Source organism: Podarcis raffonei, chromosome 16 (genome assembly GCF_027172205.1).
Source record: "Podarcis raffonei isolate rPodRaf1 chromosome 16, rPodRaf1.pri, whole genome shotgun sequence".
Classification (NCBI taxonomy): domain Eukaryota; kingdom Metazoa; phylum Chordata; class Lepidosauria; order Squamata; family Lacertidae; genus Podarcis; species Podarcis raffonei.
The window spans coordinates 42,127,565-42,155,134 of NC_070617.1; the positions used below are offsets into that span (position 1 = coordinate 42,127,565).

At 49.1% G+C, this 27,570-nt stretch overlaps 1 protein-coding gene across 2 annotated transcripts; it reads left to right on the forward strand.

The window, feature by feature from the left end:
• Positions 1 to 12,829: 12,829 nt before the first annotated feature.
• Positions 12,830 to 27,541, forward strand: TFIP11 (tuftelin interacting protein 11). Of its 2 annotated transcripts, XM_053368466.1 has the most exons (14): positions 12,830 to 12,917; positions 13,928 to 13,996; positions 14,534 to 14,761; positions 15,024 to 15,177; positions 15,782 to 15,938; positions 16,543 to 16,670; positions 17,292 to 17,444; positions 18,642 to 19,157; positions 20,218 to 20,324; positions 21,799 to 21,967; positions 22,597 to 22,840; positions 24,634 to 24,776; positions 25,734 to 25,899; positions 26,833 to 27,541. In XM_053368466.1, the coding sequence occupies exons 1-14, from the start codon at positions 12,841 to 12,843 to the stop codon at positions 27,186 to 27,188; spliced, it is 2,667 nt and encodes an 888-aa protein (XP_053224441.1). In that variant the 5' UTR covers positions 12,830 to 12,840; the 3' UTR covers positions 27,189 to 27,541. The 2 variants fall into 2 exon arrangements, with proteins under 2 accessions (XP_053224441.1, XP_053224442.1); XM_053368467.1 differs by lacking the exon at positions 12,830 to 12,917 and having other exon boundaries at positions 13,345 to 13,996; positions 14,551 to 14,761.
• Positions 27,542 to 27,570: the final 29 nt, after the last annotated feature.

Below are 27,570 nucleotides of genomic sequence, written 5' to 3' on the forward strand. Positions count from 1 at the left end.
CATTGCTCTGGAGGATAGCACCCAAACCAATGGATCCAAAGTACAAGTAAAGAGAACTTTCTGAAGGTGCTGGACTAGATGACCCTCTGGACCCTTCCGATCCTACATTTCTATGAACTTGTCCCATTTTGGTCTGTTGCTAAACCAACAGTTGCTGCATTTGCTTTAAATCACTCTCATTTGCAGACATTTATCTAATCCTGGGACAGGTAATCTGTGACCCACCAGATAGGACAACTTCCATTACCCCTGACCAACAGCCACCCGGGGGGTGCGGATGGGATGGAGAGTGAGAGCTGCAGTCCTGCAACCTTTAACGTCCTCCATCCCTGAATTACAGTGTTAAGCTATGTATAAATGGTTCAACAACATGGCTGCTTGTTTGCACACCCAGCGCTCGGTTTGGTGTTGCAGATGCAACCCACTTTTGTGTGGGCTTGTGTCATAACTGCGTGTCTTGGGGTGGGTGGAGGAGGAGCGCAGCTGACCGCTGCTGAGAAACAGCACCCATGCTGCCGAGAAGGGGAATCTCTTGCTCCTTGTGGCTCCAAGGCCCCCCCCCGCCTCCCTGCTCAGCATCTGACTGACCTTGTCCTTCTTCCCTCCCTCCCTCCCCACCACAGAGAATCTCTCTCCCGCCTGGGTGTTTTTGGAGAGCAAGGAGCAGCTAGCAAGCCAGCCAGCCACAAAATGAACTTCCCAGACCGAGGTGGGCGCCTGGCTGCCGTAATGGATAGAATAGAATCATAGAATCATAGAATCATAGAGTTGGAAGAGACCACAAGGGCCATCGAGTCCAACCCCCTGCCTGTTATGAAAAAGGAGCAATGCAGCAGCGAGCTCCAGATGGCTGGAAAGCCAAACAGGATGTTGATGCTTGGGACTGTACCGTGGGAACAAAGGAACAGTCTATTCACTGTACTGAGCACCGGATGTTAGCTCAGAGTGTCATCTGACCTGTACTGGAAGTACAGGGGTGAGTTTTCTCTCTCTGCTGTTGGTGTTAAGAGAGTGCAGACACGTTTCTCTGTACTGCTGGAAAGACAGAAATAAAGGCATGTAAATACATTTCTGTCTGTCTCTTTCCCCTCCCTGGGGATGGCAGGAAGAGGGGAGGAGTGGTGTGTTCTTCTCACGTTAGAGGAGGATCGCCGATTGAGATCTCGCCTGATCTTGCCGGGAGTCGCAGACGGGGAGGTCAACAAGGAACTCAAGCCGGGTGCCTGGAGAGTGGCCAATTCCTCTGACTAGGCTTGACTCCTACATCTGGTAGCAGATGCCGATGGTTACTGATCCATGGGAATCAGCATGAGAGGTTGATGGATCGTTAGTCATCCTCTGCACCAAAGGAAATAAGATAACGTCTGCGTGCAGCCAGAAGCTGAACAGATGGCTGGACACCGAGAGGAGGTGTTTTCCAAGCAACGGAGCCCCAAAAGGTATGCTGAATATCGGGCTAAAAGTGTGAACGCAGATTGATTCATTTTCTGGTTCACGGGAGCTGCGTTTGGAAAAACAGCTCTGAAAGCAAAGGCTTGCATACCAGGAATTCTTGTGGTTGATAAGATTTCCTGTTCGAAGAAAGGTATGCACAGTTGCTAGGCAACAACCGTCAGTAAAGTGGAAAGTTACTGACAAAGGGGCTGGCTCAGTAAGAGCCTGGGAAGTGAAAGTTATTTTGGCTATCTTCGCTGCTATGCAAGGACTTTGAGACAGCTTGCAGTTTGCCTGCCAGAGTAGGCAGTAAAAAACCCAGAAAAGACTTTTGGATTTTACAGGCTCGAGAGTGAGAGCTGAGACTTGGATTCAAAATGGATGCCAAGAAGGGGGGAGGTTTACCTTATCCACCTCCCCTGACTAATGACAATTATTAATCTTGGTCTGTAAAGATGAAGGCCCTGGAAGTAAAGGACAGGGGGAGGGAGGAACGGAGTTCTAATTCCCCCACTGATGTTGCTACTGAAGAGAATGCTGTAGCTTTGAACGTTGTCCGATGTTACAATTGTGGACAGGCTGGGCATCTTCAGCGGAACTGTAAGAAGCCACGCCAGCCAAAAGGAGCTAAGGGCCGCTCAGCAAAGCCTGAGGCATCAGGCAAAAGTCATACCAAGTCTACGGTGAAAGCTGCAAAGGCTTTGATGTCGAAAGGAACCACGCCAGATGTTGAGAACGCGTTTGTAATCGACACGGGGTGCACGGTTCATATGTCCCCACACAAAGAACTGTTTTCAATGTTTAAGAAGCAAAGCTTTGCTGTGAAACAGGCCAACGGTCAGGAGCTGGAAGCGACCGGGATAGGGACTGTGTATCTTGAGAGTCTGAACTTGACTATAAACAATGTTTACTTGGTTCCTGAATTGAAGTTCAATCTGCTGAGTGTTTCGCAGATTGCAAAGAAAGGACTGAAACTGTCCTATGATGCTGAGAGCTGCAAGATCTTCAAAGATGGAGAGTTGTATCTTTCTGCCAGAGAGAAAGATGGACTGTATTTGTTGACTTATGAACAAAGTGATTACATGGAATGTAATTCATCTGAGTCTAACCTGATTTCTCTCGCAGGTGTGACCAAAACGGACGCCAAGAAGGTGACCAGGGTCGACAGAGCATTTCAGCGGGTGTATGCTGATGTGATTGGTCCTCTAGCACCATCTAGAGGCAATGCAAGATTTTATCTTGTGTGTGTGGATCATTTCTCTAATTTTGTCTGGATTTATGTGTTAGAGAAACCACAAGAAGCCTTAGAAAGGTTTCAGGAGTTTTGTGACAAGGTTAAAAATATGCATGATGCTAACATTGATTGTCTTTTCACAGATGAGAAGCAGATTTTTCTTTTACAGGATTTTAAGGAGTTCCTGCAGAAGAAAGGGATAAGACACAAGGTTGCTGTTTCAGCGGAAGCATGGAACAGGGGTGTCTGTGTACGGGTGAACAAAGAATTGCAAAAGGGGATGAATGCGCAATTGCTTAGTTCACATCTGCCACATGAGTACTGGGCGGAGTCGCTAATGTCGTATTATTATACGTGGTTGAGAAAGGTTTCAAAAGAGTTGGGAAGTTCTCCTTTTGAGAAACTGTTCCATAGAAAACCTTCTGTTGCCCATTTCAAGGTTTTTGGGTCTCATGTGAGAACAGAAGCTCCAGGTGGAGTAAAGAATGCCAGAGGCATTTTTGTGGGATATGAAAAGGGTCTCTACAGAGTAATTTTGTCTGAATCTGGTCAGGTGATTCTCACAAAATTTCTAGAGAGTGCTCCTGAACAGGAGAGAGTGATAGTACACACATTTCCCACAGAGGACAATTCAGATGATGATGATGATTTTACTGGTATTGAGAGTGATGACAGTGATAGCTCAAAGAGCTCAGTTGACACAGTCATTGAGAGGAAATCTTACACAATGGATAGACCTTCACAGGTGAAGGATGAACCACTGTTTACCATTGGTACTGGTTCTCAACAGAGTCCAGAGGCTAAACCAGTGAGCAGAGAAGATCAGCACCTCATACGAAGGTCTGAGAGAGTTACAAAGGGTGTACCACCCAAGAGGTACTCAAAAGAGTTTGCTAACTTAGCTGTTGCATGTGTTGCTGTTGTACACAACCGAGGACAGGTTGGAGCTGTGTCTAAGTCAGAGACAAAGACACAACAGAGAGTTGCTAGCCAAGGTAATGCAGATGCACTCATTCCTTGGAAACCAGACAACCAGAGAGGTACACTGGGGAAACCAGTGGCGAGGAGTTCCAAGGGTGGAACTGTAACAACAGGGGAGTGTTATGTGTATAACAACTGTTTGTTTTCTTCTCTGGATCACGCTTTGCTCGCCGCAACACGCATTGATTCTTTTGGGGGAGGATGTTACGAAAAAGGAGCAATGCAGCAGCGAGCTCCAGATGGCTGGAAAGCCAAACAGGATGTTGATGCTTGGGACTGTACCGTGGGAACAAAGGAACAGTCTATTCACTGTACTGAGCACCGGATGTTAGCTCAGAGTGTCATCTGACCTGTACTGGAAGTACAGGGGAGGAGTTTTCTCTCTCTGCTGTTGGTGTTAAGAGAGTGCAGACACGTTTCTCTGTACTGCTGGAAAGACAGAAATAAAGGCATGTAAATACATTTCTGTCTGTCTCTTTCCCCTCCCTGGGGATGGCAGGAAGAGGGGAGGAGTGGTGTGTTCTTCTCACGTTAGAGGAGGATCGCCGATTGAGATCTCGCCTGATCTTGCCGGGAGTCGCAGACGGGGAGGTCAACAAGGAACTCAAGCCGGGTGCCTGGAGAGTGGCAATTCCTCTGACTAGGCTTGATTCCTACACTGCCAAGCAGGAAACACCATCAGAGCACTCCTGACATATGGTTGTCAAGCCTCTGCTTAAAGACCTCCAAAGAAGGAGACTCCACCACACTCCTTGGCAGCAAATTCCACTGTCGAACAGCCCTTACTGTCAGGAAGTTCTTCCTAATGTTTAGGTGGAATCTTCTTTCTTGTAGTTTGGATCCATTGCTCCGTGTCCGCTTCTCTGGAGCAGCAGAAAACAACCTTTCTCCCTCCTCTATGTGACATCCTTTTATATATTTGAACATGGCTATCATATAACCCCTTAACCTCCTCTTCTCCAGGCTAAACATGCCCAGCTCCCTTAGCCGTTCCTCATAAGGCATCGTTTCCAGGCCTTTGACCATTTTGGTTGCCCTCCTCTGGACACGTTCCAGTTTGTCAGTGTCCTTCTTGAACTGTGGTGCCCAGAACTGGACACAGTACTCCAGGTGAGGTCTGACCAGAGGAGAATACAGTGGCACTATTACTTCCCTTGATCTAGATGCTATACTCCTATTGATGCAGCCCAGAATTGCATTGGCTTTTTTAGCTGCCGCGTCACACTGTTGGCTCATGTCAAGTTTGTGGTCAACCAAGACTCCTAGATCCTTTTCACATGTAGTGCTCTCAACCCAGGTGTCACCCATCTTGTATTTGTGCCTCTCATTTTTTTTGCCCAAGTGCAATACTTTACATTTCTCCCTGTTAAAATTCATCTTGTTTGTTTTGGCCCAGTTCTCTAATCTGTCAAGGTCGTTTTGAAGTGTGATCCTGTCCATGATGTGCTGCCATGTGCTGGCAGTGGGCGCATGAATCCTTGATGGCTCTGCCGGCGTGTTCCCCCTGTTCTCCCCCCCCTCCATTTTGTGAGATTAATATTTGATCATGCTCAAAAGCTACCAGAAGCCATTTGGAGCCGGCTTGGTTATTGGCACGGAGGCCCAGCGGAGCATTGAGAGGGAGGCTGCTGTGCAGGGGGGGGGACTGTGAGCCATAGGGTCTGGCTGGGCAGAGGTATTTGAGTGGGGGTCCCACTTTCTCACGGAGGAGGCTCTAGTCTTGGCTCAGACGGGGGCTCCAGGAGTGGTTCCCTCCAAGGGGGTCATCAGCAACTCTTCATTTTGGGTAGGGCTGGGGAAATGTTGTCCCTCTTGTTATAAGAAAATTTCTGCTCCTTTATCCCTTATGGGGTATCCAAGTGCCCATACAGAGAGAGTCCTTATGTAGGTTCTCTATTGGTACGAGAATATTGAGAAGCAAAGCAGCTAGTGAGCATGACCTTTATTAAACTGTTGCAACAGGGTCCTCCATCCCCTCCCACCCAGCGAGGAAGGAGAGGAACCCAGAACAATGGTGCACAAGCTCTTATATTGTTATTGTTTAGTCGTTTAGTCGTGTCCGACTCTTCGTGACCCCATGGACCAGAGCACGCCAGGCACTTCTGTCTTCCACTGCCTCCTGCAGTTTGGTCAAACTCATGCTGGTAGCTTCGAGAACACTGTCCAGCCATCTCGTCCTCCGTCGTCCCCTTCTCCTTGCGCCCTTCATCTTTCCCAACATCAGGGTCTTTTCCAGGGAGTCTTCTCTTCTCATGAGGTGGCCAAAGTATTGGAGCCTCAGCTTCACAATCTGTCCTTCCAGTGAGCACTCAGGGCTGATTTCCTGAAGAATGGATACGTTTGATCTTCTTGCAGTCCATGGGACTCTCAAGAGTCTCCTCCAGCACCATAATTCAAAAGCATCAATTCTTCAACGATCAGCCTTCTTTATGGTCCAGCTCTCACTTCCATACATCACTACTGGGAAAACCATAGCTTTTACTATACGGACCTTTGTTGGCAAGGTGATGTCTCTACTTTTTAAGATGCTGTCTAGGTTTGTCATTGCTTTTCTCCCCAGAAGCAGGCGTCTTTTAATTTCGTGGCTGCTGTCACCATCTGCCGTGATCATGGAGCCCAAGAAAGTAAAATCTCTCACTGCCTCCATTTCTTCCCCTTCTACCGTATTTTTCGCCCTATAGGACGCACTTTCCCCCCTCCAAAAATGAAGGGGAAATGTGTGTGCGTCCTATGGCGCGAATGCAGGCTTTCACTGAAGCCTGGAGAGCGAGAGGGGTCGGTGCGCACCAACCCCTCTCGCTCTCCAGGCTTCAGGAGAGCCGCAGCGCCAGCCCCACAAGGTCGGGGGACATCGGGAAGGCGGAACACCGCCATCCCGCTGTCTCCCAATGTGGTTTGGAGGCTGACGGGGAGACGCGTGCTTCTCCCCGCCGCCAGCCCCGCAAGCTCCGGGGACAGCGGGGAGGCGCAGCGCGTCTTCCCGCTGTCCCCGGACCTGGTCTGCAGGAGGGCGGTGGGGAGAAGAGCGCTTCTCCCCGCTGCCTGCCCCGCAATCTCCGGGGACAGCTGGGAGGCGCAGCGCATCTTCCCGCTGTCCCCGGACCTGGTCTGGAGGCGGGCGGCGGGGAGAAGAGCGCTTCTCCCCGCCGCCAGCCCTGCAAGCTCCGGGGACAGCTGGGAGGCGCAGCGTGTCTTCCCGCTGTCCCCGGACCTGGTCTGCAGGCGGGCGGCGGGGAGAAGAGCGCTTCTCCCCGCTGCCGGCCCCACATGCACCTAGGGGGGAAATAATTTTTTTTCTTTATTTCCCCCCCAAAAAAGTTGGTGTGTCCTATGGGGCTTCTCCCCGCTGCCTGCCCCGCAAGCTCTGGGGACAGCTGGGAGGCGCAGTGCGTCTTCCCGCTGTCCCCGGACCTGGTCTGCAGGCAGGCGGCGGGGAGAAGAGCGCTTCTCCCCGCTGCTGGCCCCACAAGCACCGGGGGGGGGGAATAATTTTTTTTCTTTATTTCCCCCCCAAAAAACTTGGTGCGTCCTATGGGGCGGTGCGTCCTATGGGGCGAAAAATACGGTATTTGCGAGGAGGTGATGGGCCCAGTGGCCATGACCTTCGTTTTTTGATGTTGAGCTTCAGACCATATTTTGTGCTCGCCTCTTTCACCCTCAATAAAAGGTTCTTTAATTCCTCCTCACTTTCTGCCATCAAGGTTGTGTCATCTGCATATCTGAGGTTGTTGCTATTTCTTCCGGCATATAAGTTAAATAAGCAGGGAGACAATATACAGCCTTGTTGTACTCTTTTCCCAATTTTGAACCAATCAGTTGTTCCATATCCAGTTCTAACTGTAGCTTCTTGTCCCACATAGAGATTTCTCAGGAGACAGATGAGGTGATCAGGCACTCCCATTTCTTTAAGAACTTGCCATAGTTTTCTGTGGTTGACACTGTCAAAGGCTTTTGCATAGTCAATGAAGCAGAAGTAGATGTCTTTCTGGAACTCTCTAGCTTTCTCCATAATCCAGCGCATGTTTGCAATTTGGTCTCTGGTTCCTCTGCCCCTTCGAAATCCAGCTTGCACTTCTGGGAGTTCTCAGTCCACATACTGCTTAAGCCTTCCTTGTAGAATTTTAAGCATAACCTTGCTAGCATGTGAAATGAGTGCAATTGTGCGGTAGTTGGTGCATTCTTTGGAACTGCCCTTCTTTGGGATTGGGATGTAGACTGATCTTCTCCAATCCTCTGGCCACTGCTGAGTTTTCCAAACTTGCTGGCATATTGAGTGTAGCACCTTAACAGCATCATCATTTAAAATTTTAAATAGTTCAGCTGGAATACCATCACTTCCACTGGCCTTGTTATTAGCAGTGCTTTCTAAGGCCCATTTGATTTCACTCTCCAGGATGTCTGGCTCAAGGTCAGCTCTTATATAGACTTTTGCAATTGCCTACCCTGTAGGGGTGGCGCTGTGGGTAAAACCTCAGTGCCTAGGACTTGCCGATCGTATGGTCGGCGGTTCGAATCCCCGTGGCGGGGTGCGCTCCCGTCTTTCGGTCCCAGCTCCTGCCCACCTAGCAGTTCGAAAGCACCCCTAAGTGCAAGTAGATAAATAGGGACCGCTTTATAGCGGGAAGGTAAACGGCGTTTCCGTGTGCTGCACTGGTGCTGGCTCGCCAGAGCAGCTTCGTCACGCTGGCCACGTGACCCGGAAGTGTCTTCGGACAGCGCTGGCTCCCGGCCTCTTAAGTGAGATGAGCGCACAACCCTAGAGTCGGACACGACTGGCCCGTACGGGCAGGGGTACCTTTACCATTTTACCCTGTAGCTCAAGACCCCCCCCCAACATCATACGTACATCACAGAAAGGGCGGTCTACAGCAGAAATCCTGTCTAGCAGGATACTGATAATGGTCACTTGATTGGTTTACCTGGGCAGCCTGGCCATTCCTTTTGAGATGCTAAATACTTAGTTCCTGAATCCATGCCACAGGCTCACCCTATTCATGCACAATACACCCTATTCATGCACAATACACCCTTAAGACAGGATTTGTGAGCAAAGAGACAATGGGAAGATTTTTCCCATTTCCTTCCTCACTGCAGAGAATATTTGAGGTCACTGGAAGAGTCAAAATGGCTTCAGGATTGCTCTCCTGTAGTATTTCAGAAACATGGTTTATATACTTACATATCCGTTTGCCTTGTACATTTATGAACATTTCATTTATATATATGTGAGACCTTAGAATTCCTATAACAATCCCCCTCCTGGGGGTATAATTTGTACTAAAAAAATTTGCCCCACAAATAATAACCATGTTTTGTAAATGGATGCTTTTGTGTTAACCTGAAGAAACTTGCATGTCAGACCTCCTAAGGCTATTCACAAGTGAAGCAGTGCGCATAGGTGGACATGGGATATCACATTAAAAACACAAAACACATTGCGTTCTTTTACTCAATTACTTGGGTGAAACATTTTCTCAGTAGTGTTCTTTTTCACTCAGCAGGAAGGTCCAAAAATGATTGGCAAATGCAGTTTGTTTTGTTGCTGCCTTTTTTGTGTTCTCAGATGTCAAAGTTAGCCTCCTGGCCCTTGTACGTTCAGCATACTCACAGCAACAACCCGTCATAATGCATCCCTGGTTAGGGCTTGCAGTGATGGACCTTAAGGAGTATCTCACGTAGCAAGGTGGCAACATTCCCTGGAGAGAAATGCCCCATCTGGACCATCCATGGGGTTATACTTTGGCTTTGGTCCTGGGCTCAAGTAGTGTGTTGCACAATTGCTATTAAAGGAACCAAAGAAAGCTAATTGCACTTGGGATACACTTGTCCAATTAGAACTGAGCCCAGTTAGAATTTATATAGCCCCATGGTTCTTTTTTTTTTAAATAATAATTTTTATTAAGTTTTCCATTTTAACAATCCAATCAAATCACATTAAATATTCCAAATTATGCAAATACAAATCATAAAGTCCAAATATTTTGCTAATTTATAAATTTTTGTTGGGGCTTTCCATGCTTCAAGTTCAGCGGGGTCCAATCATCTTACGTTTCTACTGCTTTGAGTGTCCAATAGTTCCTTTTTTAATGTTCCTGCTGTTATCCTTCTTTCTTTCATAGCCTCTGAGTTGTTTCCACAGGCGAGCTGAAATGAGCAATAATATGCTTCTGTGTGAACTCTGTGTGACTCTCCTTTTTTCCCCTTCAGCTGGTAAGTCTTTTATTTGCAGTATGTCCTCACATGCTGGTGTTTATGTCGAATCAATCCAAAAGTCCTTCTCTGGTGGCAGACGCCATCTTTTCTCAATTCCGATGAAATAAAATCTAGGCGTTTGCTCATTAATTTTCTCAGACAGGTTGCACCAAACATTAGTCTTTCCAGAGGAGGTTTGCCAAATCGGACTTGAAATACAGATATAATAACAAAGTAAGAGCTTGCCTCCCCCTATGACTATTAATCTCTGCAACTCAGTCTGTCTCATAATGGCGGATCCTGGTTAAAGGTGCATCACAGGAGAGTGTTTTATCTTCTTCCAAGTATTTCAAAGAACAAAGGCTTTAGTTAATATTATTATTTCCACACAGTTTATATTTTCCGATCTCACTTGCTATAAGTAAATGTAGACGGTTCTTCGGGGGGAGGGGCTTGTTAGGTATTATCATAGTAGAAAAAGAAAAAGTTTTACCCCCCCCTTTCCGTTCCGTTGCAACATACCGGTTTAGATGTTATTCTTTGATGTTATCTTTCTTCCTCCCATCATTCTTGACACCTCAGTGGCTGTAGTTGGCAGATTAACTACCTTTTCTTCGCCCAAAGCATGTCCAAAATTCTTAAATCCAATCTTTATCTTAAGAAATGAAACTTGAAGCGCTCACAGAGACAGCGTCCAGGAGATCCGAACTCCCTCGAGGGCTTTCCATCCAGTGTCCCCACCCCCTCCTTCTTTACGAGCTTGGGGGTGGTTTGTGGGCAGCTGCGGATGAGACTGCATCTTCCCTTTCACCGGGAAGAATTTGGGAGGCTGATTACTCCCATCTCAGCCTCTAAATTACCTTGTGGGAGCTGGAGAGATGGTATTGTTGGCCATCTTCCGTGGCACCCCTAGCGGAGCCCCCTAGCCCCATGGTTCTCAACCCCTCAAACCAACCTGTTAAAAACCATTCTAAAAAGGGCAGTTGTCTAAATTAGTCAATTTAACTCTATATGGGATCATTCCTGCTAAATCAAAACATATACCCTTCCTGTTATCTGGTCTTTCCTGGATCCTGAAGCTTCTCCATGGTAAAACAAATTAAAACAATTTAAAAATGGGTAGAGGAGGTTTGCACACTGAAGAGGTGGGATGAGGAAATGTGGTCATAAATTGATCTAATCTAAATTTTGAACTACACAATAGCCTGATCTATTAGAAAGCATGAAGTGCATGAGAATCCTCCATGCCATTGGGGTGTAAGCCAAACCCTTCTACTGTTCATAAAAAGGCAAAGCTAAAGGACCCCTGACCGTTAGGTCCAGTCGCGGATGACTCTGGGGTTGCGCGCTCATCTCTATAGGCCGAGGGAGCTGACGTTTGTCCACAGACAGTTTTTCCGGGTCATGTAGCCAGCATGACAAAGCCGCTTCTGGTGAACCAGAGGAACGCACAGAAACGCCATTAACCTTCCCGCCGGAGCGGTACCTATTTTCCCGCCGGAGCGGTACCGGAGGAACTGGCATGCTTTCAAACTGCTAGGTTGGCAGCAGCTGGGACAGAGCAATGGGAGCTCACTCCATCATGGGGATTCGAACCGCCGACCTTCCAATCGGCAAGCCCAAGAGGCTCGGTGGTTGAGACCACAGCGCCACCAACGTCCCACTTCTACTGTTCATAGGTATGCACTATACATTAAACATAATAACAATTATACACAAAATTGGGTCCCCCCTCTGTGGGAGTAATACATAATTAGCAGACATAGTTATTCAACATTCCTACGTAATAACACAAAATACATAGACGATACTATTTACTAGTCCTATATTAGTTGGATATCTTGAGGCAATCATGTAATTTTGAGACTATTCTTGCTGCTTTTACACATATCTTTAACCTTTAAGCACAAGGGCTGGAGGTCAAAAAGAGAGAAAATGTCCTTACAATACAACTTCCCCGTTTGTCAGCCCCCCCATTAGTCCATGTCCTTTATGGAAAGAAATGGTGGTGGCCACTCTGATGTCTTTTGGCCGGCAATGCTCTTGAAGCAATGCAGGCTGTTTGTTTTCCCCCACCAGTTTCCAGTAACACATCCACTGAGAAGTGGAAATCTATTGGAGACAATTTGTCAAATCACTGCCCTGCCTGCCTGCCTCTCTCGTTTTCCATAGTGTGGATTCCCAAAGACAATATCCCTGTGTGAAGATCGCACAATAGAAGAAAAATGTGTGTGCAACCTAGAACCTGTCTAGATCTTCAGGAAGAGCAGGTGCTCTTCCTGAGTACATAGTCAAGCTGGAAGGGGTGGACTCTCCCTCAAGGAACATTTTTAGGCAGAGGCTGGAGGGTCATCTGTCAGGGACTCTCTTAACTATGCAAGGGGATGGACTAAATGACCCTTGGGAACACTTCCAACTCTACAATTATATAATTCTATGAACACATTTGGCAGCAATTATTAGCTAGGAAACTTTCTGGTGTTTATTTCATAAAATTTATATACCTCTTGATTGTAAAAAGAAAAATCTACAAAGTGTTGTTGAAAGCAGGATTATAAACCTGGCCAAATAAACCAAAATCTACTGGCTCATTTATAAATTATTCTAAACCCACAAGCCGGGCAAGTAAGAAGCATCAAAAGCCCACAAGGGGCTCCGTGGAGGGGTCGGGGGCCGCTTGCCTGCTCCTCCAGCTGGAGCCGTGGCTGCTTTGGCAAAGGCTTCCCTCCCGGACACGCCTCTGGAACCCGCGTGTTGCCCACGCCACGTGTGAATGCGGGCTGCAAAAGTCTCGCCGCCAAGAGCCAAACAAAAGTGGGCTCCGAATTGGGGAGCGGGCGGGGCACACACAGTCTGGAAGGAAGGGCACTCTGCCCATGGTCAGGGGATCCTCTCCCCCCACCTTCCTTCCTTCCGAGAGGGCTCCGTCCTCCGGCAGGACCACCGAGTCCGAGGGAAGGAGGGGCCTTTTCCCTCCCGGCGCCCTTCCTTCCGCCTCTATGGTTCCTGGTTCCGGCGGAAGCGGCCGGTTGCGCATGCGCGTCTCCTTTGCCTCGGGCGACGGGCGGGCGAGGCGGTGAGTGAGGCGGGGGGGGGGGCCGGAGCGGGAGGGGCCCAGCAGGCGCGGCGCCTCCCGAGGAGTATCCCGGGCAGACTGCCGCTGGGCCTGGAGGCTCCGCGAGGAGCGCCGCCCCGGTGGTGCTGCGGAGGGAGGCTCAGCTGCGGCCCCGGCTCCGGGAGGCAGCCGGATGAGGCCCCTCGAGCCCGGCCAGAGCCGCTCTGCCTGGTCGCCATCCCCTTTTATTGATTTTCAGTTTTATACACTTCAATAATTTTGCAATCATTTTAACATTTCGAAACTCGACTTCCTTCCCCCTCTTGATTTTCCTTAAATTTATTTTTAATGTTTTCTGCATATTCCAAATTAATTTACTCATTTATTCATCTACTTTAAATACATACTCTCTTAAAACTGCGGGTTATTACAGTAATCCTGCCAATGTTCTTATCTGTTTAGTTTGTTTGTAAATATTTAATAAATATTCAATAAACCATTTCTATTATTTTATAAAAAGTTTGTTATTTTGATTTATTTTTCTGGTAAGTTTCTCTATTTCTGCATAACCCATAAGTTTTTGTATCCATTCTTCTTTTGCTGGGACTTTCCATTTTTGGGCAAGCGACATTCTTGCCGCTGTAGTCTCATACATGAATAAACTTCTATACAGTTTGGGTTTGGGTAGTTCAGTCCCTATAATTCCCAAAAGGAAGGCTTCTGGGATTTTTTTACAAGTTTGTCATTTTAAACATCTTTTTCAGTTCATTATATATTGTATCCCAGTAAGCTTCAACCTTACTACAAGACAGCACATATGATAAAAAGAACCTGCCTGGTCGCCATCGCTAGCCTTACCACCCTCTGTGAGTTTGCCCAGTCCCCTCCGGAGGCCCTGCGAGTTAATAGCCACCGCTGCTTCCTGCGGGAGGGAGTTCCGTCACTTAACAATGTGCTTCCTTGGGTCTGTCCTGAATCTTCCAACGCGCACCTCACTTGTCATTATTATTATATTTCTTTGTTGCATTTAGGCACCACCTTTTCTTTCAAGAGCTCAAGCTGATTCTCCCCCTCCTGGGTGCCCACAACAGCCCTGTGAGGTAAGCTGAGGCAGTTACTCCCCCAAGGTCACCTAGTGAGCTTTATGGCTAGTTGAGAAATTCAAACCCTGATCTCCCAGGCCCTCATCTGACACTCTTAACACCAATGTCATGTGCTATGAGAGGGAGAAGAGCCTCTATTCACTTACTCCTATCTTGTCATACCTCTTGCTCACCTTTTCTCTTAATTAAAAAGTCCCAAAATCGGGGAGGCACACATACCCTTAATCATTTTATATTGGGGTAATTGTAGGAATAACCAGGAGGGAGAGTGGGCAGCAGCAAAGGTTAAGATTGTAGAGGAACCTGGGGCCAGGTTTAGGAGTAGAGGCAAGGTGGCTTGTGTGTGTGCCAGAAGACAGTATTTTGGGAGATGAGGGGCAGGCAGGGGATCACATATAGACACGGAGTGGGGAAAGGAATGGTCAGAAGGAGAGAGCTAGGTCAGGGAGCAGGTTGAGGGGTTGGGGAGTGTGCACAGGGAGCTTCCTGGGTTATTTCTTCATCTTCTGCTTCCTCTCCCCATACCTATGCCAGTTTCTTACTCCAACAAGGCATCATGTCGCTGTCCCATTTGTACGGCAAAAATGACGCTGCTGCTGATGACGATGTGGAGATGGAGAAATTTGAGATCACCGACTGGGACCTTCAGAATGAGTTCAATCCCAACCGGCAGCGCCACTGGCAGACCAAGGAGGAGGCCACGTATGGCATGTGGGCTGAGCATGATTCTGATGATGAGAGGCCCAGCTTTGGGGGCAAACGGTACTGGCCCCCCGAGGAAGTGATCGGGAATGTTGTGATTTGTGAGGCTGTTCTTGAAGGTTCTGCACCCCTGTTTCCAAACCCTTGATTAACACCTCCCTTGATTGTATATGTCAGCTTCTGATTTTGCGATATTAACTTGACAAGTAGCATAGATGTCTCTCAACAGTGAATTTAATCAGGAAAAAGCTATCTCATGTCTAAATGCATATCTGTAGACTACAGAAACATCTCTGAATAAATGTATTTTTTCTTAACCCAGGTCTAAAGATTACTCGGCACCTGTTAACTTTATCAGTGCTGGGCTGAAGAAGCCAGCAGCTGATGAGATAACAGATGAAGATTCTGATGAGGATGAGAAGCCTCTGAAGCAGGAAGAAATCCCCAAAGAGTTTGTGCCAAAGAAGTTAAAGACAGTGAGTTCTTAGTTAATTGGGCCATAAATCACTGCATTTTAATTGTGGTTCTGGAGTGTCTTAAAGAACCTCAGGAAGCACTAACCGCAACAGGAAGAACCACACAATCTGGATTTTGTTGGTGTGGAATGTGCACAGTCTCAACTATAAACACCCCAAATAAATGTCTGGACTGAGACACACCAGTGCTTTAGTAATAGAGCTGTCAGTAGAGCCAGGCACTGAATGAACTAGGACAGGGGTCAGCAAACCTTTTCAGCAGGGGGCCGGTCCACTGTCCCTCAGACCTTGTGGGGGGGGCAGATTTTTTTTTTTTGGGGGGGAATATGAATGAATTCCTATGCCCCACAAATAACCCAGAGATGCATTTTAAATAAAAACACACATTCTACTCATGTAAAAACACCAGGCAGGCCCTACAAATAACCCAGAGATGCATTTTAAATAAAAGGACACATTCTACTCATGTAAAAACACGCTGATTCTTGGACTGTCCGCCGGCCGGATTTAGAAGGCGATTGGGCCAGATCCAGCCCCTGGGCCTTAGTTTTCCCTACCCATGAACTATGATATTTAATTCATCTTTTTGTGTGTGTTTTAACAGGGTGGCAATTTCAAACCGAGCCAGAAGGGCTTCATAGGAGGAACCAAATCTTTTATGGACTTTGGTAGCTGGGAGAGGCATACAAAAGGAATTGGGCAGAAACTTCTTCAAAAAATGGGCTATGTGCCTGGAAGGGGCCTTGGAAAGAATGCTCAAGGTATGGCCCAGCACCCCACTTGATTTTTTGTACAGGCTTTTAAGAAGACCCCAGGAAAACAAAAACCAAGTTGGTATCTGCCTTTCTTTCTCCTTCAAGCAGAATCAGCCTATCAGTTAATTTTGATCTGTATGTAAAACTGGCACAGAAATTGTAAATCAGCCTTGGCCAACCTGACTGTCAGCTGTGCTGGCAGAGGCTGATGGGACTTGTAGTTAACACATCTGGAAGGCACCAGGTTGGGGAAGGCGTTAAACAGTGGCTACTTGCAAAGATTCTGGTTAACATGAAATGTCCAGATAGGAAAATTGCACTTCATCCAGGATGAACAGTAGGGGAAGCAGCAGCACTCCTTTCCCAGAGTGCCACAGGGCTAATTAACTGCCTGGCCCTTTAAGACCAAGAGAAGGAACCCCATCAGCTCTTTTTGATGTGGGTGGGGAAATATATGGGGGGCAGGCTTTCTGAAAATAGAAGAGCCAACCAGGGCTCAAGCGCAGGGAATAGTAGAGCTGCTGCTGGGCTATTTTGCCTCCCTTTCCAGGCAGCTCTGATCGTTCTGTGTTCTTATATTCACTTCACTAACAGCTGTGAATTTTCTTAGGTATCATCAACCCTATTGAAGCTAAGCAGAGGAAAGGCAAGGCAGCCATAGGGGCGTATGGCTCTGAGCGAACCACACAGTCCTTGCAGGACTTCCCTGTTGTTGACTCAGACGAAGAGGCAGAGGAGGTATTCCCGCCCCCCCCCTTTCCTTCTCCTCATTTCTCCCCCTCCCCCAACTCTCCTCATTGCCACATTTGGGGACCTGTGTGGAAGAAATGTAGTGATTTCTTACAATGGTGTTTACATCCTAACAAAAACTGCCTTCTGCATTTGACTGTTGTATCTGGCTCTGTGCGTGAGAGCAGCTGTGATCCCTGCACTGCAGAGGGTTGTTCTAGATGATGCTTTGGGTCCCTTCCAACTCTACAATTCTGTGATTCTTTCTTCCCTTGGCAAATGTTTAAACGGGGTACAAAGCAGTTCTTGGAACCTGGGGTGGCAGTTGATTTCTGTACACATAACAACTTATGTTGGCAGCTGGTAGGACTGAGAGAGTTAAAGCCTTGCTTTTTGCTTTCAGGCATGTCCTGTAGAAGACCATATTGTGGACCAGAGCTAGGGTTGGTTGGTGCCTGTTGGCGCAGACCTTTAAAAGAGTGAACCCCCCCCTCTGCTCCCCTGGACATAGTCCACTGGCAATATTCCCTGCTCAGCCCCAGACCAAGGAAAGGGTTTGGTGCTCTGCAGTCCCCAGTGGAGTGTTTCCTCCTCCATCTTGCACTTCTCCCACCTCTTCTTTCATCCCAGGAGTTCCAGAAGGAGCTCAGCCAGTGGCGGAAGGACCCAGGTGGGGGCAAGAAGAAGCCAAAGTACACCTACAAGACTGTGGAGGAACTGAAAGCCAAAGGCCGGGCCGGGAAGCAACTGTCGGCACCTCAGAAGGAGCTGGCACAAGTGAAGGTGAGGCTGATTGTCCAAAGCAAGATGGGGCAGGTTTCAGAAAAACTTAGAAAGAGCCTGCTGGATAAGGCCAAGGGGGCCCCATGTAGTTCATCATCTTCTGACAGTGGCCAACCAGCTGCATGTGGGAAATCCACAAGCAAGGTCCAAGCATGAGAGCCCTCGCTCCTGCGGTTTCCAGAAACTGGTCTTTGGGAGCATTGCTGCCTTCAACAGTGGAGACACAGCAGAGCCGTCCTGGCTAGTAACTACTCAGAGCGCTCTCCTCCTGGCTCGTTCTCTGACCTTTGTCCTCAGCGAGGGGGAGCTTTGACTGGCTTGTAACAGGTCCCTCTGCTGAGGGAAATACAGAAGATGATGACTACCTCCAGGATGAGCCAAGGAAGCTTTTCTCCCAGGTTCAAGAGTTAGCTGTCTTTCTTTTTCCTTAATATTCCTCCATGATTGAGGTTGTAAGCAGATGACTGGCATGACCTATTCCGACCTGTTAGCTCTTGTGCCCTTTCATGCTGGCAAGTACAAACCTGCCTCTGTATGTAATGCTTGAAAAGCAACAGAGAGCTCTGCTGCATTCTGGAACAATTGCCTGGCTTGATTTAAACTGGAAAGGGAAGTCAAGAGCCCACGTGCTCCCTAGAAGCCCAAATCCTTGACATACAGAAGTACAGCTCTTAAAAATGGCCGGTTGGCATTGGGTGTCTGTGGTTAATTTCATTATTGGCTCATGAGCCCTAGGGCTAAGTCCTGCCCTGTCCTCTGAAATAAATGGTAGTCAGCCCTTGGGTTTCCCAGGAGAAGAGGGCAGTGGTGGAGCCAAGGTCACACTGGGGTAAGTGGGAGTGGAGAGACATGCCCTGACCCTTGTGAACCATTCCCTTGGAGCCTGCAGACGGTCCCATCACTGCAAATGGCAAAAAGTGTTGGGCTGTGCTGGGCTCGTTAGAAGATGCAATGTAATTCTGCAGTGTACCAAACTTAGGTTTGCATCTGGAATACGCAAGCTTTGGAATTTGAATTGACTGGACTTTGAAAGGTCGCCTACTACTCCAGCAGCCCAAATTGGCCCTCTGAAAAGTATTGTTTTACCCTCTTTGTATAGATTCTGCTCACCAGGACACCATGAAGCAGTAACTGCTGTTGGTTGAAAGTGGTCTTGTAACTTGTTGGGGGTTTTCTGTTTGTTTGCTTGTTTGGAAGGTGATTGACATGACCGGCCGGGAGCAGAAAGTCTATTACAGCTACAGCCAGATCAGCCAGAAGCACAACATCCCTGACGACAACCCCCAGCTGCCTCCACCGCTGGGCAAGGACTCCAAGGCGCAGGCCTTCAGTCTGCCTGAACTGGAGCACAACCTGCAGCTCCTCATTGACCTGACGGAGCAGGAGATCATCCAGAATGACCGGCAGCTGCAGTACGAGAGGGACATGGTGGTCAACCTGACCCATGAGATCGACAAGATGGCGGAGGTCCTGGAGCGGGAGGAGGCAGACACGCGCAACCTCAGCGAGGTCCTGGAGCTGGTGGAGGAGTGTGAGAGGCGGATGCAGCCTAACTGCAAGGACCCCCTGACCCTGCCTGAGTGCGCCAGGATCTTTGAGACCCTCCAGGACAAATACTACGAAGAGTACCGGATGTCCGACCGCGTGGACCTTGCTGTGGCCATTGTCTTCCCTCTCGTCAAGGACTACTTCAAAAACTGGGACCCTCTGAAGGTGGGTGGGTTCAGAGACCAGGAGCAGCAAAAGGGCCATGCCAATTGGGTGGCCAAACACCCACATTTGCTGGCCAAGCTCAGCTTCCCAAACCCCAATTGTCCTTCTGCCTATAAAGGGTTTCTTAATTACTTTTTTTCTTGCTCTCCCTCCAATGAGTTTAGCAGGGGAGTGCAAACATTTTCATAGAATCATAGAATCATAGAGTTGGAAGAGACCACAAGGGCCATAGAGTCCAACCCCCTGCCAAGCAGGAAACACCATCAGAGCACTGAAGCATTTTATTCTTTTTATCCTCACAACCAGTGGCGGAGGAAGTGGTGTGTGGTGGGTGCGGGCCACCCCGGGTGTCATCACTGAGGTGGTGGTGGGGGACAAAATGACAAAAGTACGAGCTTTTATTTATATATATATATATATATAATAAATAAATTAAAATAGGGCTCACTAAAGCTTTTACTTCAGTCAACAAATGTAAAGAAATGCGGCTGACACTGGGTGCCACACTGCAGGGGCCGGCATTACCACGGGGCCTGCAGCGTGCCTGAGCCACGTGTATTTCCTGGGAGTGAGGTGGTGGCTTGAGCGCCTGTAGGCTTGGCGCTGCCTGAAATGGCCCACTGCCTCTCCCTCAGCCTCCCTACAGCTGAAGGAGAGGCTGCGGAGAGGCTCCACGTAGCATGCCCTGCTCCCATGGGTGGCTCACCCCGCCCCCAGCTGCAGGATGCACGCACCGCACCGGGCACCTATGCCGCTGCTCACAACAACCCTGTGAGGTAGGCCAGGCTGAGAGAGAGAGTGACTGGCGCATGGTCACCCTGTGAACTTTGTAGGTGCATCTCCCTAGCCAAGAGTCCTACACTCTGGCCATCGCACCCCAAAAGCGTCCAGGGTGAGGAAGAACACCTTACCAAATAGAAAGCCTTCCAAATAAACCCAATACGCCATGCCAGCCTTGGGGAAAGAGCTGTCCCCTTTCTCCAAATAGGAGCTCCCTTTTTTTCGTTTGACTCTCAGTTGCCTTGTACACCTAACACACTGCCTCTCCTCTCCTCTCCAGGATCACATGTATGGCACTGATATCCTAGCCAAGTGGAAGAGCTTGCTGGAAAACGACCAGTTGCTGTCGCACGGTGGGCAGGACCTTGCCTCGGATGCTTTTCACAGGTGAACATAGCGTCTGTGCAGGTTTGGCAGGGAAGTTTCTCTCCAAGGGAGGAGCAGCCCTGTGCTGGTCAAACAGGCCTGGCTAATCCAATTTCTTCCTTAATGCTGCGGGGAGGATTTTCTTAATAATAATTATATATTGCACTTATTAGTTGCTTCTTTATAGATACAAAAGTAACTGAAAGTGCTTTACAAAAAAAGGGAGCACATAAATTTAAGCCAACACGCATTCATAATTATAAAAAGGCATTGAAGCAGGCCACATATATCAAAACCCTCCAAATCAAAGGCTGAAGGCCTGATGGGAAAAACGTGTTTTTGCCTGGCACTTAAAAATACTGTAGATACAGGCAACTCCCACTATGTTGTCCAGTGCCAAACCTGGAAGTGACCCAAAAATGTCATAAAAGATGTCACTAACAGGGCGGGGAGAGGGCTGCGGCGGCGGAACAGGGTGTTTCAATTACAGTTTCATGCAAGCACACAATGACCCGGAACACAACCCCCATGCAACCAGGGAGAGAATTCCATAAATGGGGCGCTACCACTGAGAATGGTACCCTTCATGCCTCCCTCAGAGGGAACACATGGAGAAGGGCCTCGGATGACTAACCCAGGTTCCAGGTTGGTTCATGCAGGGGGGGAGGTGGTGCTTGAGTCACGAAAGGTTTCATAGGTCAAAGCCAGCACCTTGAATTGAGCCCAGAAGTGAATTGCAAGCCAGTTGTGCCAGAAGTGGTATTATGTTGTTCAGACTACCCCTGCATTGGTCAATAAAATTTTATTTCTCAATTTTTCAGATTTTATAAGCATCAGATAAAAAGAAAAGCAAAACAATAAACTTATCCCCTTGGACTTCCCTTCCCCCCCTTTTGTGGACCCTTATATTATAGTTTCTCCCCCTGCATCTCCTTAATAATTCCAATTTTTACTAAATCTTTACTGCGCTGGTCAATAAGCTGGCTGTTGACTTCTGCACCAGCTGCAGTTTCCAAATTGTCTTCAGAGGCAGCTCCACACATCATGCATTGCAGCAATCTAACCTGAAGGTGACCATAGCATAGGCAACAACCTGCTTCATCCCTGACGTCAGCCTTGCAGGCTGGGTCTGATGGGAGCTGGGAGTCCAGCAAAAGCTTTGGAGCAGCCCATGCACCTCCTTTCTCTGGCTATATTGTAGTAACACGTAGGCTTGAAATGCAAAAGCTGATGACGTGGAAAAGCATTTTGTTGCCTATATACCCTTGAGTCCATCAAACTTGCTCAGGCATGTGTACCTCACAAGAGAGAGATTTCAGACTTGCCCTAAGCCCAAGAGAGAAGCTGGGAAAGGAGGTTTTGAAGACACAGTAGCTGCATTTGCATTGTCCATCAGAAGGAAATCTCTTAAAGCACCCCTAGTTCCTATTGAAGAAGCAAAGCGTGGTTTGGATCTGCCCCTGGCCCCACTCAATTGAGATTTTTAATCCTTCAGGTTGATGTGGGAGACTTGGATGCCGTACGTGCGGAACGTGGTAGCACAGTGGCAGCCCCGGAACTGCATCCCGATGGTGGACTTCCTTGACAGCTGGGGGCACATCATTCCTGTTTGGATACTAGACAACATTCTGGACCAGCTGATCTGCCCCAAGTTGCAGAAAGAGGTAGATGAGGGGCTCTTGGGGCTCCTCTCAGGCACACTGGGCGTTGAAGTTTCAGCAGGGCTTGTTGCGTGGGGCAGGAGGCTTAACCAGAAAGCCCTTGTTGCGAAGGCAGCATGGTGTAGAGGTTAGAGCAGGGGTCAGCAACCTTTTTCAGCCATGGGCTGTCCCTCAGACCATGTGGTGGGCCGGACTATATTTTGGGGAAAAAAATATGAACGAATTCCTATGCCCCACAAATAACCCAGAGATGCATTTTAAATAAAAGGACACATTCTACTCATGTAAAAACACACTGATTCTTGGACCGTCCGCCGGCCGGATTTAGAAGGCGATTGGGCCACATCCGGCCCCCGGGCCTTAGGTTGCCTACCCTTGGGTTAGAGGAACAGACTAGAGCCTGGGAGACCCGGGTTCCAATCCCTATATGGCTGCAAAGCTCACTGGGTGACCTTGTACCAGTCACTGCCTCTCAGTCTGCCTACCTCACAGGATTGGTGTGAGGGATTAAATGAGGGAGGAAAGAACTACATATGCCACCTTGAGCTCCTTGGAGAAAAAGGTGGGATAGAAAAGCAGTAAGTTAATGCCTCTGGGTGTCCCATAAGGCTTACTGCTGCTCTTGCTTCAAGGTGGAAAGCTGGAATCCCCTGACGGACACGGTCCCCATCCACTCGTGGATCCACCCCTGGCTGCCCTTAATGCACACCCGGCTTGAACCACTCTACTCGCCCATCCGCAACAAGCTGTCCAACGCCCTCCAGAAATGGCACCCCAGTGACTCCTCGGCCAAGCTGATCCTGCAGCCCTGGAAGGAGGTCTTCACCCCGGGGTCCTGGGAGGCCTTCATGATCAAGAACATTGTGCCCAAGCTGGGTGAGTTGGTCCCCCCAGGGCTGCCTTTGCAGCAGACCAGGAGGCGGGTGACTGGGGTTGGAGGCCTTGCGGGAAGCAGCCTTCTTCTAAAACAGACCACAGGTCCATTTAGCTCCGCATTGCCTACACACAGTGACCGGCTCTCCGGGATTTCTGGCAAGGCACGCTCCCTGTCCTGCGTGGAGACAGTGACATGGGTTGAACCTGGACCTTCTTGCATGCAGAATGGGTGCCCTGCCTCTCAAGAAACCCTTCTGGGGTTAAGGAAGCAGGACTGTCCCACAGAAGCACATGCAAGAGGGGCAGAGACCAAAGCGTGGGCATGCAGAATTTGCATGTGCCTTAAACTCACTTTAATTCTTGCTGATCCAATGATTTGGGTTGGTTTGTTTGGTAGGTAGGTAGGGTGTCGGTTTGAGGCAGGGTGGATAGTGGGGTCAGGCAGGTAGCAGCCTCTGGAGCTGATTTTGGCTCTGGAACACTTTTCCTATTGGCTTGCTGTCTTGCTGAGTTACAAATTTAAAAAATTCCTTCCAGTAGCACCTTAGAGACCAACTAAGTTTGTTCTTGGTATGAGCTTTCGTGTGCATGCACACTTCTTCAGATACACTGAAACAGAAGTCACCAGACCCTTATATATAGTGAGAGGGTGGGGAGGGGTATTACTCAGAAGGGTGGTGGGAATGGGTGAACCCTCCCCACCCTCTCACTATATATAAGGGTCTGGTGACTTCTGTTTCAGTGTATCTGAAGAAGCGTGCATGCACACGAAAGCTCATAGCAATAACAAACTTAGTTGGTCTCTAAGGTGCTACTGGAAGGAATTTTTTTAATTTCTTTCTATTGCTGAGTTACGTGAAACTGATATGGGGTAGGAAGTACAGGGTTGATGCTTTGCAGCTGCCAGCTATACTCCATCCCATTCTCCCTATTTGGGCTGCTCTTGGGGGCAGAAAATGTTTGGGGTTGGAGTCAGCGCAATGTTTTCTCCAGTGTAGGAATCTAGGGCAGCCACCTTCAATCCAAACTTCCCATTGTCCTCAGTCACTACGATTGTACAGTAGTGGGGCAGATTGAAAGTGCTTGGCTGGGGAAGGCTGGTCCAGCTGATGATCCGTGGCAGAGCTCAAGGGGAAGTGTATCCAAGTGAGGAAGGAACAGGGAGTTCAGCAGTTGCTCTCTTACAGCTTGAAAGAGCTTTTGGGATCCTCACTAGAGAAAGTTGTTTCTGAAGTGAAGGACGAGGCAGGAGTTGATAATGCAGGTGAGCTGCGCACAGGTGAGCTGCATGCAAGCTGCTGGCCAGCTCTGTGGAGGCTCCTTTTATTGACACAAATATGCAAACCCAGGCAGATACATTTTGGGCTGTGACCTTTATACTTCTTCCAGTCCCGAGCTTGTGGTGTTATTTTGGCACCTGTTTCCACCACGTCATTTTCCCCTTGCACAGTGTATGATGGAGACAAAGGTCTCAGAGACAAAGGTCACAGACAGGACACCGCAGACTATTGAGATCACAAAAGGTTAGACAGAGGGCATGATGTTCAGACAGCTGTGGCTTTGTCTGTGAGGGGGTGTGCTCCCCAAGGTCACGTGTGCAGGCAGGCTGAGTCTGCCTGCGGGTGGGGAGTGTGCTCCGGACCCAGCGATCATCCCTACAAAGTTTATCTTGGTTGCAGCTTTGCTGGTTTCCCTGAGGGGAAAACATCAACAATTTGGGGGGGGGTGCATGTGCAAAGAAGTCCCTCTGCTCTCTAGGCTGAGCTGGTTTAAGCTTGCTGTCGTCTCCACAGGCTTGTGTCTGAACGAGCTGATGATCAACCCCCACCAGCAGCACATGGACTCCTTCTTCTGGGTGATGGACTGGGAAGGGATGATCTCTGTCTCTAGCCTTGTGGGGATCCTGGAGAAGCACTTCTTCCCCAAGTGGTTGCAGGTGTGTGACTCCAGCAGTGCCCGGCGGGGTTCAGCCACACTTTTCCTTAGGGACATCTGAGGTTGCCACAAACAGCAGTGTTGGGTTTTGTGAACTCACATTCAGTTCAGCTTTTGCTTAAGGGTGGCTCCAGGGAAGAGGCAGTAAGGAATCCCCACCCTGCCCCCGGTACCCCTGCTGAAATGGACTGGAGCCCTGCAGCTTGGCAGGCTCACCTGATTTATCTGTTTGCCACAAAACTTTTATTATGGCTGTTTTTAGAACAACAACATCAACAAAAGTGCAAAGTCCTCTCTCAAAGGCAGATCTTCACCCATGTCTCATACAGAAGGGGGTGCCCCCTCAGCTCTCACCTGGGAGCTTCCCTTTCCTCTCCCAGCCTCCCAGCCTGGGAACTCTTCCTTCCCTTGCCTCTCACACAGGGTCTTTCACCAGCCAGCCATCACCTTCATGTACATACAGTCCAGAGTAGAGGACCAGAGAGATGTGATAACCAAGATTTACAACTCAGTTATCATTAATCACCACATAATTATCTCTGTCGAGGGACAGTTGACAAGAAACGTCTTGTGTGCCATCTTTCCTCCCTTTCCCTTCCTGCTCATCTGATCTCTCTGGACCTGCTTGGTTTTCTGGCTTCTCTGCTAGCAGGGGTGGATTGGTGTTGCTGGAACTTGTTTTTTTCCTTTTGACCAGTGCCCCCCTTTACAGTTCCATGTGAGCTGCCAGACTTCAGCAGGGGCTTTGCTGGCCCTCTCCTTTGGAAGTTGGGTGGCTTCTGGTTTTCCCTTGAAATACTTGTCCCTGGATCAGAAATGCATCAGACGCTGCTTCCTCGTGAGCCTGTCCCGTCCGCAGCCCAAGTAAAGCCTTGAGTCCCTGATCTGTGAGCTCTGCCTTGGGGGGTGGGGTGGGTTGCTTGTGGTCTCCCTGCTGCTGACCCTCCTCCTCCTGCAGGTGTTGTGCTCCTGGCTCAGCAACAACCCCAATTACGAAGAGATCACCAAGTGGTACCTGGGCTGGAAGTCGATGTTCTCCGACCAGGTGCTGGCCCATCCCTCCATCAAGGAAAAATTCAACGAGGCTCTGGACATCATGAACAGAGCGGTCTCTTCCAGTGTCGGTGCGTGAGTGATGGTTGCCAACACAAATGTTGCATTGGCTGGGCAGTGAAGTAATTCAAGGATCATCATTGGAAACAGTCGCTCAAAACAATAGTGTCCCTTTTCATAGAGGAGGAAAATGGAAGAGACTGAGGCTGCAGAGCCCTGTAGAAGGGCCACGATTTTCACCAGCCTCAAGCGGCCATTGGGGAGGGTGGTAGTCCACATTTGGAGATCACCATTTGGGCTACCCTTGCTTTGCACACTTACTCGTGAGTAAATCCCACTGAATCCAAGGGGCCGTCCTTCTGAAGAGACACACATAGAATTGCACTATGAGCTCCCATGTTTCTTATAGTCCTTTCCAGCTCTCCAGAGCAGTTGGTTCTCCTCTTCCTCTTTGCCCCAATTTCAGACGGTCTGCTATTCCATACCTCGTCAAAATCAGCACAGTGGGGACTGCACTGACAGCATATAGTTTATTAAACTATGGAATTTGCTCCCCCAGGAGGCCCCCAACTTGGATGGCTTTCAAGGAGGATTAGGCAGGTTCATGGAGGAGGAAAGGGCTATCAAAGGCTACCAGCCAGGATGTCTGTGCTCAGTTTCACCTGTCAGAATCAGTGATGCTTCTGAATACCAGTTGCTAGAAGCCACAGGAGGGAGAGGGCTCTGCTTGCGGGTTTCCCGCTGGGGCATCTGGTTGGCCACCGAGAACACAGGATGCTGGACCAGATGGGCCCACTTGGGCCTGATCCAGCTGAGGGCTCCTCTTCTGCTTTTTGTCCCCTCGCTCCACCTTTCCAGCTCATTGGGCAGCCTTGCAGGCTGTGTGACCCCCTGTGTCCTCTTCCCTTGGGCTCTGGCTGTGTGCTAGGAGGGCCTGTGCAGAGCACAGGCTGCAAAAATTTGCCAGCTGCCATCTCATCTCTCTCCCTTTGCTCCTCTGCCAGGTGGCTACATGCAGCCTGGGGCCCGCGAGAACATTGCCTACCTCACACACACAGAGCGCCGGAAGGACTTCCAGTATGAGGCGATGCAGGAGCGCCGGGAGGCTGAGAACATGGCGCAGCGTGGGATCGGCATGGCCGCAGGCTCTGTGCCCATGAATTTCAAGGACCTCATCCAGACCAAGGCGGAGGAGCACAACATCGTCTTCATGCCAGTCATTGGAAAACGGCATGAAGGGAAGCAGCTCTACACTTTTGGCCGCATCGTCATCTACATTGACCGGGGTGTGGTCTTTGTGCAGGGGGAGAAGACCTGGGTCCCCACCTCCCTGCAGAGCCTCATCGACATGGCAAAGTGAGGACAAGGCGCTGGGACTCAGGGGGCACAGCACTGCCATGCAGGCTGCCTTGCCTCATTCACTGGGGACCGGGAGGTGCAGGAAGGCAGTCCCTGAGTGGGAGCTGCCCCAGTGCGTGTGGGTTGAGGGCTGTGCTGAAACTCTCCTGCCAGGCTGCAGAAAGACCAGTGCAAACCAAGTGCATCTAATGTTGCAAGGTGTCTAGCCCCCTGTATCTAGGGCTGGGGGCCAAGTACCATAACCACTAAATCTGATTGGAAGCACCTCCACCCTTTGCTCAGCCTTAGTCCACCTGAGCTTCCAATCAGTGCATCTAGAAAATGCTGACGCCCTGAATAAAAATGTCAACTTTTTTTTTTTTGAGCTCTGTCTTGAGATGCAG

Coding starts and splice junctions, on each gene's coding strand:
- TFIP11 (XM_053368466.1), top strand. CDS start 12,841: ATGGTTCCTGGTTCCGGCGGAAGCGGCCGGTTGCGCATGCGCGTCTCC. Junction 15,178..15,781: donor TGCCAAAGAAGTTAAAGACA/GTGAGTTCTTAG, acceptor GTGTTTTAACAG/GGTGGCAATTTCAAACCGAG. Junction 22,841..24,633: donor GAACATTGTGCCCAAGCTGG/GTGAGTTGGTCC, acceptor TCGTCTCCACAG/GCTTGTGTCTGAACGAGCTG.